General features: G+C 40.8%; 1 protein-coding gene across 1 annotated transcript in view; it reads right to left on the minus strand.

Annotated features, from left to right (window-relative positions):
• RASEF (RAS and EF-hand domain containing) overlaps positions 1–11,803 on the minus strand; it is a 34,631-nt gene extending 22,828 nt beyond the window's left edge. Inside the window, exons 1-2 of the mRNA XM_035310734.1 lie at positions 11,333–11,803; positions 705–851 (exon numbers count right to left, since the gene is read on the minus strand). Coding sequence (XP_035166625.1) covers positions 705–851; positions 11,333–11,700 — 515 coding nt within the window. The 5' untranslated portion in view covers positions 11,701–11,803. The remainder of the gene's footprint in view (positions 1–704; positions 852–11,332) is intronic.
• Between the last annotated feature and the right edge of the window lie 3,298 nt (positions 11,804–15,101).

The raw sequence follows: 15,101 nt of genomic DNA on the forward strand, positions 1-15,101 counted from the left end.
AAATTACATTTTTTTTCAAATGCAATTGTAATGGGAGAGTATGCTAAAACTCAAAGGTACAGCCATGGAAGAGGATTCAAAATGCATTAAGGCATTAAACATAAGAACACAGATAGAACTTATACAAAGTATGAATGGGGAATGTTTATTTTCAGGAGAACAACCTTCGGGGTCCTGGTGGACGACAGGTTGACCATGAGCCAGCAGTGTGCCCTTGTGGCCAAAAGGGCCAATGGGATCCTGGCGTGCATTAAAAGGGGTGTGGCCAGCAGGTCAAGGGAGGTGATCCTCCCCCTCTACTCAGGATAGAACACAGGAAGTTCCGCACCAACATGCGAAAGAACTTCACAGCGAGGGTGACGGAGCACTGGAACAGGCTGCCCAGGGAGGTTATGGAGTCTCCTTCTCTGGAGATATTCAAGGCCCGTCTGGATGCCTCCCTGGGCAGCCTGCTCTGAGGAACCTGCTTTGGCAGGGGGGTTGGACCCGATGATCTTTCAAGGTCCCTTCCAACCCCTACAATTCTGTTATTCTGTGATTCTGATTCTGTGATTATGCACATGTGCATATAAACTAACTTTTTAACTCAGTTTATGAAAACACTCAGGTATATTTTGGCATTGACTTCCAGCAGTTTAATCCAAGAAATTGTGATAGAGAAAAATGTAACTGCATAACTGAACTAGAAGCACAACTCACGATACCTTTTGACAGCGATGGCCAAGGTTTCCATCTCTGTGCTTTGAAGCTTGATCTCTCGGATGAAGTTCTTAATGACATGTTCATATGGCTGGATTAATCTTGGTTCCACTATGTGTATGTTCTGATACAGAACACTGACTTGCTCTTGTCTGAAAAAGACAGATACCTTTTTAACAGACTTACTTGGAACAATGCTCCAAGAGGTTTGAAAAATGTATTACAAATGAAGGTATTCCCCTTTATTGCCTATATTAAAAATTTAACAAGTTAGATACAGACATTGAACATTCAGCAAGATAGGTCAGAATTATTCTAAATTATTTTTAACCCAGTTACTGTAGAAAAATCTTTTTTAGTTTTAGCCAATTTTTTGTACTTATATTTGTGATGTTTTGAAGAGCATGCCACTGGAGAAATCCACAATGCAAATCAACACTTCTGGTGGCTGTAATGTTAATTATAAACTGTGGAGAGGTATAATGCTATAGCAAGCTGCATAAAAATGTGAAAGTGGGTAAGTACACCAACCACCTAAGTAAAAATGGATGTTTAAGATAGCGTAGGGGCTGATCATATGTCTTGTGACACCACTACAAGGGGTAAAATGACTGAGGTTTGCTAGCTAGGCTGAAGCTATCTTGAAAACTGAATACAGGTAACAATATCTTAACAGGTAACAATAGCAATATGGAAATATGCATTGCCTGCAAAACTCTTGAGAAAAGCAAAAAGCTACCCACAGAGGCACAGAAGCAAAGACAACTACCCATACAAAGTCTGATGCTCCCCCATCTGTTAAAATTTTTAGTCTTCATATCTCTTGTATAAGTGGGCAAAATTGTATGGGAAAATAAAATACATCTCTCTCATTTAAAAAAAATATATATATATTTTTTGGTGCTGAAGTCTGCACCCCTAATAATGACAGCCCTGCTTTATAACACACAAAAAAAATAAATAAATAAAAGAAAAAGAAAAAACATTGTAAGAAGCTAATTTTATATATAACTCTTATGTGGAAGACAACAAATATATAAAGAAAAAAAGTCTCTGTAGAGCTTTAAGTTATTAAAAGACCTCCTGAAATGTATATTGCTTCTTAATGGCTGCCCCAATGCAGGAATACAATGTTTTGATTCCCATTTAATATGGACTCATTTCTGTCGATTGTGTACAGTTTTAATTGTCAAAGCAAACCATTTTGACAAGATCCAAAAACAAACAATAGCATAAGCACCAAAATGTTATTACACAGATTAGTTTTTAAAAAGCTCTGATTTCTGGTCATACCATTATTAATGTCAGGTAACCATTTGTGTTATATGCCAGCTTAGTTCTAATAACTGGATTATCATAAGGCAATTTATCAGAGAAAATTCATCAGAATTTAGCAATCCCAAGGATAACTGAAGCTGACTGCCCTGTAGACAATATACCAGAACATAGGCAGGTATTCAAGAATTTAGAGATATTAAAAAAAAAAAAAAAAAAAAAAAAAAAAAGTAAAATGGAAAAGCTAGTCTACAAAGGTAAAGGAAGCAGACCAGTCATGAGGAAATACATCATACCAGTGGCAGAAATGTAAACAGAAATAATGTTTTGCAATTTCTAGTCCCACACCATATCTAACACATCACAGATACCTGCCCTCTTTTTGTTACAGGAAAGCTTAACCTCTGATTTAATGATCCTCCTCATTAGACAGCTGATACTTTCCTGTCTTCTATGAAGGCAGTGCTAATGAACACATTTATTGCAACCATGATACCAACATTCAGTGTGATTTTCCCACCTGAGGTACTTCCACAGTTTAAATTATCAACATTCCAGCACTCTGCTTCTTCTGTATGATTTTCCCACTGAAAGTATAACTTATTTTATTACAGCTGTACCAGAAATGCTCCTTTAGCTCAGATTCCCATTTTAAAAAATTAAATATTTCAGGAAAACATAAAATATGTTTCCAGCTGAAATGCAGATACTTATTTCAATATACAGAAACCTATCACCACCACAGAAGAATACAGATTTACTGAAGCCAGAGGCATTTTTGTGTACCTACATGCTTCTCCCTTACAAACAGTCTCCTTTACAAAGGCTTATGTTTTAGGTGTATTCCATATCTAGGGAAGTTAAGCATAATATAAACTTGACTCTAATTATGAATGCATACAATTTCATTTAAATAACATATTTAAACAGAGTAATACCAAGGTTCACAAATGGTTACAGTAACATTCAGATTTATCTGATCATCAGATGCTACAACATATCTATAAGCAATATATCATTAAAGAACTCCCCAAACATATGTTTACTCAGTATTCTACCTTTAAAAAACAGTTAACAGACATTTTCCTTGGCAACCACTCTCAGTTAAATAACACGATCAAAAACACTACAATCAGGAAAAAACAAAAACAACAAATCTTCCTACCTTTCACTCTGTACTATTACATCATTCAGACATACCTGAAATTTCTGTGCTGAAAGATTACAGTACAACAGAGAAATTTAGAATGCTTGTGATAACAGCACGTATCACAAAATGAGTTTGTGATTCATGTTTGTCAGGTCTCAGTTAAACTGCAAGTGTACAACAGATTGGTTGTATTTAAACACTGAATTCCAAGTATCAGCAACTGGACAAACAGTAAGTTAAGTGTCCCAAGGTGATACCATTCACAGATTTCCTACCACACTTCCATTACTGCTGATTAGCCTTGAAGCTGGAGCATGACTACTTCAAAAATTACAAAATGCAGTCTTTCTGTAGTCCCTTTACTTGAAATTCCATTTGGTCTGATAGTTGGATATGGTAACATATCATATGCATCTCATAAATTCCTGGCACAAGATCTGTATTCTGGAATTGTCTTTTTTTCCTTTAAATTTCAGTGTTGCCAAGGAGATGCCTACTAATAATTTTATTTCCTAGAAAGCAACCAAACAGTGGCAAAAATACTTTTTACTCAATGTTAACAAAAAACGTTCATTTCTTGAGTAAATGTTTACCTGGGACTCTTCCAAATCACAGCCTAACAATTTATGGTAGGATATTTAAGGACCTACATCACTTATTTTCACAAGAATATAGGGTTATCTTGGTATTCTTTCTTACCCCATCTTGTGCAGCTTTAGTCAGTTACTAACTTCAGGTCAAAGAAGCTACATCCATAAAACTACACTGTACCTCCATCTGTCCTGAAAATCCTGTGACTGAAAACAACCCATGCATAACACTAGAAGTCTCCAACCACAAGGACTGTTATCAGCTGTAGCAAAATGGAAGGTATGGTGTCTTATGCTGTTGGACTGGAGAGTCAACCAATTAGTCTGGCCCTTCACTACAGTACTTTGTGCCAGGATCAGAGGACATTTGTAGGAGAATAATGCATTTCTTAAAGTTTGTTCTCTTTACAAGAGTGCCAGTCACTTCCTCCTGCAGCTTCTTTGCAAAGCTTATGCAAATACAGATGCCAGAACTGAAGACAGAAATCAATATCTGCACACTGCTGTGCTTCTGCTGTATGGCTGTCTGCTCTGTTTTAAGCTGTAGTAGTTAGAAGCACAATGTAGTTACTGTAAGAGTTAATTCTGCCTGTGACACCAAAATCTCTTTTATTTATTATTCCTTCTCAGCCAAGTGACTGGCTACCATACAAATGGACTCAAAATATCTGTGACCTAGTTTTAGGAAGCAAAACAATAACCATCCAAACACAACTGCACAGAATCCTAGAAAGGACACACAAGACTTTCTTAGATACAAACTGGCCACTGAAATTCTCAGTGACACTCACCTGAGTGCTTCATGGCAGCTTACAGGATATCTCAATTAAAAACATGAGTCAACAACTACTGTAGCAACAGGAAAATGCAGGAGAAATGAATTATTGCAACAAAATTGATGGGAGCCTACTTGATTACTTACGCCTTCAGCAAGCAGTAATACACTCTCATGAACTGGGAAGATTCTTACTGACTTAATCACTCCAAGCATCCATGATGTATCAGTAGAAAGCACATTGTGATAATATTTTATATTTTCACAGGATTTTAGAAGGATGCAGTTATATACACCGTATATCAGCATGCAGTAAGTATTTGATGATTAAGAGAAGAATTGTTCTTAATCATCTCTTTCCATATTTTAAATCACTCCTCTACATGCTTTGCTAAGCATTAGTGACATCACTGCAGCAGGACAAACTAGTTGCAATAGATATTGCCAAATTTATTTGTTTATCTCCAGTTCTCCTGGACATACTATTTCTTTTTGCAAATGTATTAGTTACTCTAAATTATTTATTGAGGGAGATTTCACAAATAGACTTCACTGAGCTGACTCCTGAACACTGAATAGTCTTTTCTCTGGACAAAAAAAGGAAACTAAAATGCCTTTGCTTCAGTTTCAACAAAATTCATATGAAATGCTCAGTTTTGTCCTTTAAAATTAGTGTTTCTTGAAATCCAGAAATCCCCTTTTAAATAGATTAAAAACTGTACCCCTTTAAGTTCCACACAAACACAGCTGTAAAGCTTCACGATTGCATAGAAAGGGCATTTTCAACTACAACATGAAAGAAACTGTCACTTTGGACTCTCTGGTTCAACATTTGTACCATCTACCATGAAGTATAAGTACAAAGCACTTATAGCTCAAAAAAGTACAGTATCCTGACCAGATACTGCTCTGACTTTACCTTACCTCATCTCAAAGGTTTTACTAGTTTAGGTTCCCTGTAAAATTGTTAACTGTAATTATATTAATTGTAATTGTAATAACTAACTAATATTTTAATACCTTCACATAATACTGTGTTACATACAGTTACTGCATTATAGAAAGAAAATAAATTACCCTGATGATAATGCCATCTGTAATATGATAGATTTATAATACCAAAGTAGAATGGAGAAAGAGCAGAGGAGAAAAAAAAAAAAGGGGGGGGGGGGCGCGCGGGATTAGAGATACCAGATACTTAGATGATATTACGTGGCATAATTTTATTTAAACCAATTCATATCAATTCACAGTATTGTTTTGAATGGCTGAATGACAGTTTGCCTACCACTCCACACTCCAAATGCAGCTCAGAGGAAGTGTGTGGAATGTATCAAAGAATAACTCTATGGTTGCTGTGTTTCTTACATTTATTCCCTTATGTAGTTGCAGAGAAAATTTGTTACATGTTCTGCTTAGTCTGACGGAATGGGCTGTACTTGCAGTGCAGTTCTCCACCAAGTAAAAGACAAAGTGCAACAAGCTTCTGGAAAACAGAGAAAAACCAAAGATTTGACAGTGATATTATAATACCACTTCCCCTGGCATGGTAATGATTCAGTGTTTCTTCCACCACTATTTTGTGTATATTTACCAGAAAGGTAGAAAGGTAGAGACTTACAAAGGGACCAGCAGAATTTCAGGGCCCACCTGTGCAGAGCACTCAGGAGACCACAACGCAGCAGGACAAGGTAGAAACCCACTTGGACTGGAAGTGTCTATGGGCTAGGATTGCAATGAGAGGTAAGAAAACTAGACCAAATTGTTCTCCAGCAAGAACTGGAGAACATTAACTCAAAAGAGGTCTTTCTGTCTACATATATGTATGTCTTTTTCAACAACATCCATTTCTGCTTTTCTCATCTCTGCCTTTACTTTCTTATCCATGTTATTACCTGCAGACTTAAGGTCCCCAACTTTCAATCTTTCTCTTTGATTGGTTGACCCAGACGTGCTTCAGGCACAGGAAAAATATAGCTTCTGATTTTGTATGTGCAGGTAGAAGCAAAGACAATCAATCACCACTATTCTTAAATATGCCTGCATACTGATAATAATAATATGCCCATTTTTACGCTTTAGAATGTTCTCTCTTTGAATGGTCTCTTTCCAGTGTAAATGAGCTTGTAAAAATCACTCCTACCACCTGCAGCACCTCTGTTCTGGTGAGGGTATGAAAGGATGAAATGCAAGATTGTCTGAGCCAGGAGGATCTGAGCTGGGTGGTCAGAGCAAGAGAAAGATCAGGAGTTAGACATCTGTCCTTACACTGGAGATCAGTAACCTATGCCTACTACCAAGGACAGGGAAATACCCTGTTCAGAAAACCTTCTGTCCCAGGTGAGTGTCTAATGCTTTCTCCTAGAGTAAGAGCCCTGAGGAAAGACACAATTACATGAAATGTTCATACAAAATAAACTTTGAAGTATTTCTCAACCTCAATTGAAGCACAGTTTTCTTTTAGTATCAGCTTTTTTTTTAAAAGTCCTTTCACTAATTGTGCTGCATTAAAAGAAGAACAAATCCTCAGCTCCCGGGTGAGAGAGTCTAAGCAAGGGCGTGGCAGTGGATTTGCAAGGAAGGGACTTCTAGTGTTTCCAAGGAATAAATACTGTTCCAAGGAATAAATACTCTTCCCTGCCTGAGGACAGATGTGTAACTTGGAGCAAGTAGTGGGCAGGTGTGGAAAAGCCTGTCGGAAAGGAGGGAAAGATAAAGTCTGTGGTGAATCAGAATGTTCGAAAGGATGTGTCTATGGAAAATGAGACACAAAAATTTCAGGAAAACAAATGCTGAGCATAAGATATTTGGTACAGATGCTGTTCTGATTAAAGGGAAAAAAACAACTGGCAGGAAAACCTAAGGTAGCTCTGAAAGACTCACAGGAAGTCCTCCCCACTTCCACACGCTTCCAGCAGAGCCCATTTGCCAACCCCTCGTTGTGAGATGTGTTAGAAGACAAGACTAAATCCTACAGCACAGATCCCCTCTCCAGCACTGTGATAAAGGTGGCCCAAGCAGCTGCTTCTCCTCAGGCTTTGCATTCACTCCATCTCTGAGAAACACACATAAACTTCCAAGGAAATTCCACTGCTGGTATCATGGCTCTTCATCTCCTGGAAGTAAAAACAATCTCCTGATAAGAGCTGAAGCTGAGTTCTCTATTCATCTTGGCACAAAATCCATTCTGGCTCATGACAGCAAGTGCATAATGAGCTCTGGACTACTTTTTCTGCAGAAGAGCCCCCTCCTCTCATGTTGCACAGCAGCATATGCCATGAGCATCATCCACTTCACAGTTTAAGCTGCTACTGTTAAAAACAACAATCTTTTCTCATTTTATGATGCCTACCAGACCAACATTTTCTATACAGGTCCAGATTACATATTTAGGAGTGAACTGTTATCACAATTAAATTAGGGAACTTCGTAATTTTACAGTGCATAAAATCTCACAGTATGGCAGCGCAGAAAAGAGGCAAAAGAAACAGAACCCTAGATTAACAACCAAGGCAGTGGAGAGGCTTCTGTCAGAAGCAGAATTTAACTCAAAACAGGGATACAAACTTTCTTCTCTAGATTCACCTACATTCATGCTGAAATTAATTTAGTTCATTTTCCAAACAGATTATCCCAAATATCACAGAAATACTGCCTGCTATTGTTGAAAGGGATTCAGTTTAGCCCAGCAATAAACAAGAAGGCACACAATACATGCAGTTCAGATCTTTGCTCCTTCTGATTTAAGATCTTTGAATTTTGAATATGTTTTCTGGGAAGTTTTTACCCATGATTTACAGAAAGAAATAACTGCCATAGGGATCATAAGAATAGGTTTTGTCCTGACCACCAGTGGGCATTGTATCATTCTTTGTTCCAAGTTAGAAAAGCAGAAGTGTGGCTATCAGAAGACCTCCTCGCATACTTTGAGGAGCGCATGCCAGTTAAGGGAGTGGAGGAAAACTTCTCATCTTACCACTGAGATCCAAACAGACCTGAGGATGACCACGGATTAAACCAGAATGCAACACCAGTAACACAGCCACAGGCTAAACCCTTCTAGCTCAAGAAACACACTGGAGTACTCACAGCCTGGAGCACCAAATAGCTAATTTTTATTTATTTATTTATTTATTTATTTTTTCTGTCTACTCCTAGATCACTGCAAATACTCCTTAAAGGAATAAACAAATGGATGTGTCTGAGTTCTAATAAAGTAGATCTCCTATAGCTCACACAGCTATACCCCCGCTGGCAATTCACTACATGTAAACCAAAAGCACAGCTACCTTTTTGTGTTTAATTACTCATTATAGCAGATTGAATATAACAACAAAGAAGGAATAGTTGCATTTTAAATTAAATGAATGCCAAAAAAATACCCAACCCTCTGCGCAATTCCACTAAAATCTGACTTCACACATTATACTAGGTCACTAGCCTGGAAAGACTCTGTTTTTTTGTGCTAGAGGCACAATTGCTCACTGAGTACATGTGGAGACTAAGACAAACAATAACTTGACTCACAGTGACCACCTTACAAAGAAACCTAACTGAATTCATCTGTTCAGATGGGGATGGAAGGAGCAGGGCTGAAATTTTTCAGTGTTACTACCCTTGTAAATTTATTTCCAAAAATTAACTAAATTCAAAATATGCTCATTTTAGTACAGGCATATTTTATTACCTGGTACTAGGCAGTAGCTTACAATAAACAATGTTGCATCTGATGTCTGCTACTCCATTAAGGGCTAAGTTAGGATATTGATCGGTGTTACTGGGTTTTCCATGCTATTATGGAGACTTATTTATGGCTTTTAAAAGCTCATTTGTAGAAGAAGAGGCTCAACCACGTGTGCTGATATCAGTGAAAAATTTCCTTTTGATTCCCATGGGTATTTGATCAAACTCAAGAATGATACAGACCACAGGTGCTGTGTAATTTTCTCCTGACTTCAGTCATATTTTTATCTCATTAGGTTAATCTCCTGCACCTTGCTTTTTGCTATACAAACCACAACAGCATCAAAGCATGTGACAATGTTTTGCTAGAGCAGGACCAGAATACACAGTATCTTGAGGGACTGAAACCCCAAGTTCCCCCAAGACTGAGGTCAAAAATATGGGCAACTAACTCCACTCATCTCCATTTGAGGAGTTTCTTTCTTGTAATTACTTTTCTCATGATTTTCAACACAAATGTTTCAGCAAACATATGAAGGGTAATAAACGACTATGTGAACTCTTTTACAGTATTGAAGAGGCAGGTCTGCACCAACTGAGGTCTGTTCTTAGAAAACATAAATAATAATAATAATAATAATTTAAATAAAAAGATAAACACGTTTTTTGAAGTACCAGCTTGTACTTTACAAGGTTTTGCTATACCCAGTTTAAAATCTCTCCCATGTCTAGACTTCTTTAACACTTTAAATATATCTGTTGCTCACTCACATAATTGGTCCAAATGTTTTCAGTGGGACATAAAAATATATATATCAGATATATTTCAACACAAAAAGATATGGGTCATATATGGAAAGAAAAAAAAAAAAAAAAAAAAAAAAAAAATTTGAGCTGTAACAGCTGTAACAAAGACCTGCTTCTAGTGCTTCAGCACAGGAACAAGAAAGAACAGGAAAAACAAAGGGCACACTGTTCTTTGGCTGACGTTGGCACACACCTAACAAATACAGCCAACTGTGAAGGATGTTCAAAGGTATTTATAAAGCTAAACATGAATGGGGAATGTTACAACAAATAACTGCCCACCTGGCACACGTATTTAATTATTGGCATTTTGTTCTGTTTGCAACTTGATGCATAAGAATCCCAAAACAAAATAATTAAATGTCTGGACACTCAAACCCAATAGGGGTAGTTCTGTCCCGTCCTATGGTCCTCTTAGACAAGCAACCAGACTATATTCAAACCTCTGCCGCTGCAAACACAGTAACCAAGAGACAGCGATAGGCTTATTACCAAAAGGTGATGGATGCTTTCACAAGCCATCACTGTTCATGAGTCACACTTTTCCATCTCCTATTGATTTTCTCTCTGGCTTTAGGTTAAGTTGAGAATTGCTTCTGCAGACTTTCAAACAAGAGGCTTACTTTTCAGTTCAGTAAAAAGCAACCTACTCTGGTTGTGGGCATGAACAGAAAGTTCTTTAACCTACGGGACACCTCTTTGAAGACATTTGTCATTGCAAGAGCCAAATGGATTCTAAAAGTAGCTAGAACCAAACTATTGGGTTCGGGAGTAATTTAAGGTGTGTTACATGAACACCTGAATGATAAATTTGCCAATGTTTTGTGTTCCTGTAAAGCAACAAACTGTACAATAGACTTGACCGTTAGAAAAGTTACACAGATTCTGACAAGCTTTTAGTGTCTGTGAATCTCACAGACAGTTCTGCTGGAGTTTGACACAAGCCCCTTTGCATATATATGGTCATGTATCTGTTTCGATTGCCCCTGAACTAGCTGCCTTCAACTCAGATTCCTTGTTTTCCAGTTCAAGCTGTAATTTTTGAATTAAGCAGAATTACTCTGTACTTTCTATGGCCAAGTCTTTGTAAGAACATGGAGCACCTCAAGTTTCAGGCAGGTTACTGCTGACCCCCAAAATACGTAACAGTGAAACACAATCGGTTTCGTACTGGCAGACCCGCGTTACCCAGCTCTACCAAATCTACCAAAGCTACCCCCGTTTTATTTCTTTCCCACTGACACCGGGGGGAAGCGGTGCCCGTCGGGTTGCTGTGTGGCATCAGCAGAGGCACAGGGCAGCCCTGCGGGCGGCCCGACGGGACGGGACGGGACGGGACGGGACGGGCCTTACCTGGGGATGAACCTCGCCTCGTCCCCCAGCCGGACCTCGAAGTCCCTCCAGGGCTGCTCCAGCCCCGCGGCGGCCCACACCGCCGCCGGCTCTCCCTCGACATCCCCCCCGTCCCGCAGCTCCCCGCGGCCGGCTCCAGGCCACCGCCGGGTGGCGCCGCGGAAGCCGCGGGCGAACTCCGGGAAGGTGATGGCCCCGTCGCGGTCGCTGTCGAGGCGCTGGAAGATGGCCTCGGCCTCCTCCGGCCGCACCCGCAGCTCGGCGCAGAGCGCCGCGAAGTCCTCCCGCTCGATGCGGCCCGAGCCGTTGGCGTCGCAGGACAGGAAGAGGGCGCGCAGCCGGGACAGGTCCTCCCCGTCGGGGTCCATCGCCCCCGTCCTCTGCCCACGGCACGGCACGGCAAGGCACGGCACGGCCGGAGCTGGCGGCAGCACTGCGCCGTGCGCTCGGCGGGGCGGGCCGGGACGGGCCGGGACGGGCCCTGCTCCGCCCCGGTGCCCCCGGAGGGAGGCGGGCACGGGGGCGGCTCTGGCCGGCAGCAAGCGCCGAGGTGGCCGGAGGGGAGAGGGAGGGTGGAGGGCGCGGCACGGAACGGCACGGCACGGCACCTGCTCGCCCCGGAGCCCCCGGAAGGTGCCTGGTGCCCGGTGCCAGCAGCACAAAACTGCTCGTTGTGTTAGCGGCAGGCAAGGAAACCGCGGCTACCGGAGGTTTCACCACGTAGGTTCCCGCTGGCCGTGAGCAGTTTCGGGTTACATGTTGTTAAGAGAGCGCTCGCGACTGTCCCACCAGCAGTGATTTAGAGAGGTCTGTTGTGAAAACAGTGAAAGTGCAAAATCAATAAACCGAAGGAGCCAGATTTCAGTGTATTGTATAGCACAACTAGTTTCCGTCTTTCTCGACTGAAGTCAAAGCTCCTCACTTTCTCTACGTCCTTGGTAAAAACTGGCGTTTCGTCAGAAGCAGTTACATTCTTAACTGAGATGTTTTTATTCCCCTCCACTTACTCTTCTTTTTCTCTATCTGCAAATCTAAATTGCACATACTGAATTTGTGATAACCAGAATGCAAATCCACCTCGTCACAAAACCGTGTTTCCTTATTCACTGAAACAGAACCCGAGTGTAAGTAAATGGTCCAGCAAAGCACAAGCAGCCCAGTTGACCTCTCATTAGAATAAATCACACACTGCAAACAGATTATAAAGTGCTCCTCTGCGCAAGAAGTGTGCCCTCAAAGGAAACTAATGGTTTACAGCTTTTGATTATGATTTTGCAAGGGTTAGACAGACTCGGTTTAAAATCCTTACAGATACCTATCTGAATTTTTTCAATGGATTTTTCTGTGAAATGTTCCCTTGTACTCTAGATAAATACAGCCACTAAGTAACTGGGAATGTAAATTTTAGCTTAAAAATAAATACTGAAGTGCTTCATGATATGATTTTATATGTTTTTGACACTTTTTGTTACTTTCTGTCACTCTTTGGTACATTTCTGTTACAATGATAAAAATACTATGTGTATCAAAGCAGTATCACCCTAAGATTCTCATATTCTATCAAAACCTAGTGTTTTAGTAAAGCAGAGTTAATTTGACAGAGGAGTTCTTTGAGTTCCATGTTTTCTCATCTGTCAGCCTAATTTTTGTACCCAAAGAGGCGACTGAGTCAATCATGAAGCCCCGACAGGGCTGATGATGGCTGTTGTTCAGCCATCAGAAATGACAAATGTATCTTGTTTATGCCTACCAGCTCTCTGTTCATAACAGTCAAGATGCCTGGTTTTCAGTGTTGGCAGACTTCTGAGCTCAACCGCAGCAAACTCATCGGGGGTCAAATGTGTCTCACTAGCAAAGGAGTTCCTCATCAAATCGATTTGCTCACCTTCCTCTTTACTTCTGTAGCTGCAGGTTTATTGAGGTGATGTTTGTTTGTCCTCACTCTGTTGTGTATAGCTCGTGTCACAGTCTCTATCCTGGGCTGCTAAGTAGAGGACATATGCTTCAGACATATCACTCCCATCTTTTTTCCTCTGAGATTTAACACCATTTTCTCCCAAATCTTTCAATATAATCCTGTATTTACATGACTTGGGATTTTACCTTCGTGCTGCAAAGGTCTGCATCTTTGTTTTCTTAAGCCTTATGTTTCTGCCTATATGATACAAGGAAATAATAAATGCCATTGAAAATAAATGGAAATCTTCACATTAACATTCTATTTTAAATTGAGATATATAAATGTATTGCAATATTTCCCAATGCAACATCTATGTGGGCCAGATTTCTGCCTTCATATGCAGAAAATCCCTTGTGGATTCAGTGAATGACAGTATTGGGTTTAAGTGTCAAAGGTTTGGTAGCAGAGAGGCTCTGCAGGGGTGGCCTCTGTGAGCAGAGCCCAGCAACTGCCCCATGTCAGGTCAGAGCCAGCTCCAGCCAGCTACAAAAGGGATGTGTTGCTGGACAGAGATGAGCAACATTGTTTGTGCCTTTGTGAGAGCATAATTAAGAAAGCATTAAAACACTAAGAAACAGCAGCTAGGAAAGAGGACTGAGAAACAGCCCTACAGACACCAAAGTCAACGCAGAAGGAAGTCAGGAGGTGCTCCAGGCGCTGGAGCAGAAGTTCCCCTGCAGCCTGTGGAGAGGCCCCTGGTGGAGAAGGTTTGAGGCCAGACCTGCCTCACGAGGGGGCAGAAGGCCAGGTGGGAGCTGCAGCCCGTGGAGAGGAGCCCACGCAGGAGCAGGGGGCCTGAGGGGAGCTGCTACCTGTGGGGGACCCGTGCTGGAGCAGTTTGCTCCTGGGGGATGGATCCTGTGGTACGGAGCCGTGTGGGAGCAGTTCTTGAAGAGCTGCTGCCTGTGGGCAGCCCCCACAGGCTCAGTTTGGGAAGGATGGCAACCCGTGGGAGGGACCCCACCTGGAGCAGGGGCAGAGAGTGACCGTGAAGGAGGGGCAGGGAAGAAGCATCATGGACTGACCACAGCCCACATTCCCCCATTCCCCTGTGCCGCTTGGAGTGAGGAGGTAGAAAAGGGAAGGTGTTTTTAGTTTGCTTTTAGTTTCTCACTGTTCTAGTCTGCTAGTGATAGGCAATAAATCATATCAATCTCCCTATTCTGAGTCTGTTTTGCCCATGATAGTTAGTGGTGAGTGATGTACATGTCTTTATCTCAACCCTTGAGCTTTTTCATCATCTTTTCTCTCCATTCTGCAGAGGAGAGGGGAATGAGAGAGAAGCTGTGGTGGTGCTGAGCTGCCCATCAGTGGTAAACCTTAACATCACAAAAAAATTTTGGCCTTCAATGTCTTTCTTCTTTTCCACTATTACAGAAATGTTGTCACATAAATCTCAGGTACTGAAGTACATTGTGTCATTTAGCTCTGCAATAGGTATATAGGTATATCCTGCAAAACAGATGGTGCCCACATTATTGCACAATGCCAGGCAAATAGTGCTTGCTTGGCAGATCATGGTTCAGTCAAATGGTCCTTATGCACCAGAACAGAGATAACAAACAAAAGATGCTTTGTTTGATGAAACTTAAGAGTGAGTAGTGAAGACAGGATTCCCAGCAAGAGAGTGCTTTATTCTGAAATTATGTTCTCATTCTTAGAAGGATATGCCCTTTTAAACCTAACTCTAAATTAAATAAACATACAAAATGAAACTTTTTTCTTTTTCTAAAAAAGTTTTTCTTCATCATGTCATGAAGCACACTACCTAGCTTGAGCATCTTTTTGGTTGAAGAGACAACAAAACAT

Source organism: Oxyura jamaicensis, chromosome Z (genome assembly GCF_011077185.1).
Source record: "Oxyura jamaicensis isolate SHBP4307 breed ruddy duck chromosome Z, BPBGC_Ojam_1.0, whole genome shotgun sequence".
Classification (NCBI taxonomy): Eukaryota; Metazoa; Chordata; class Aves; order Anseriformes; family Anatidae; genus Oxyura; species Oxyura jamaicensis.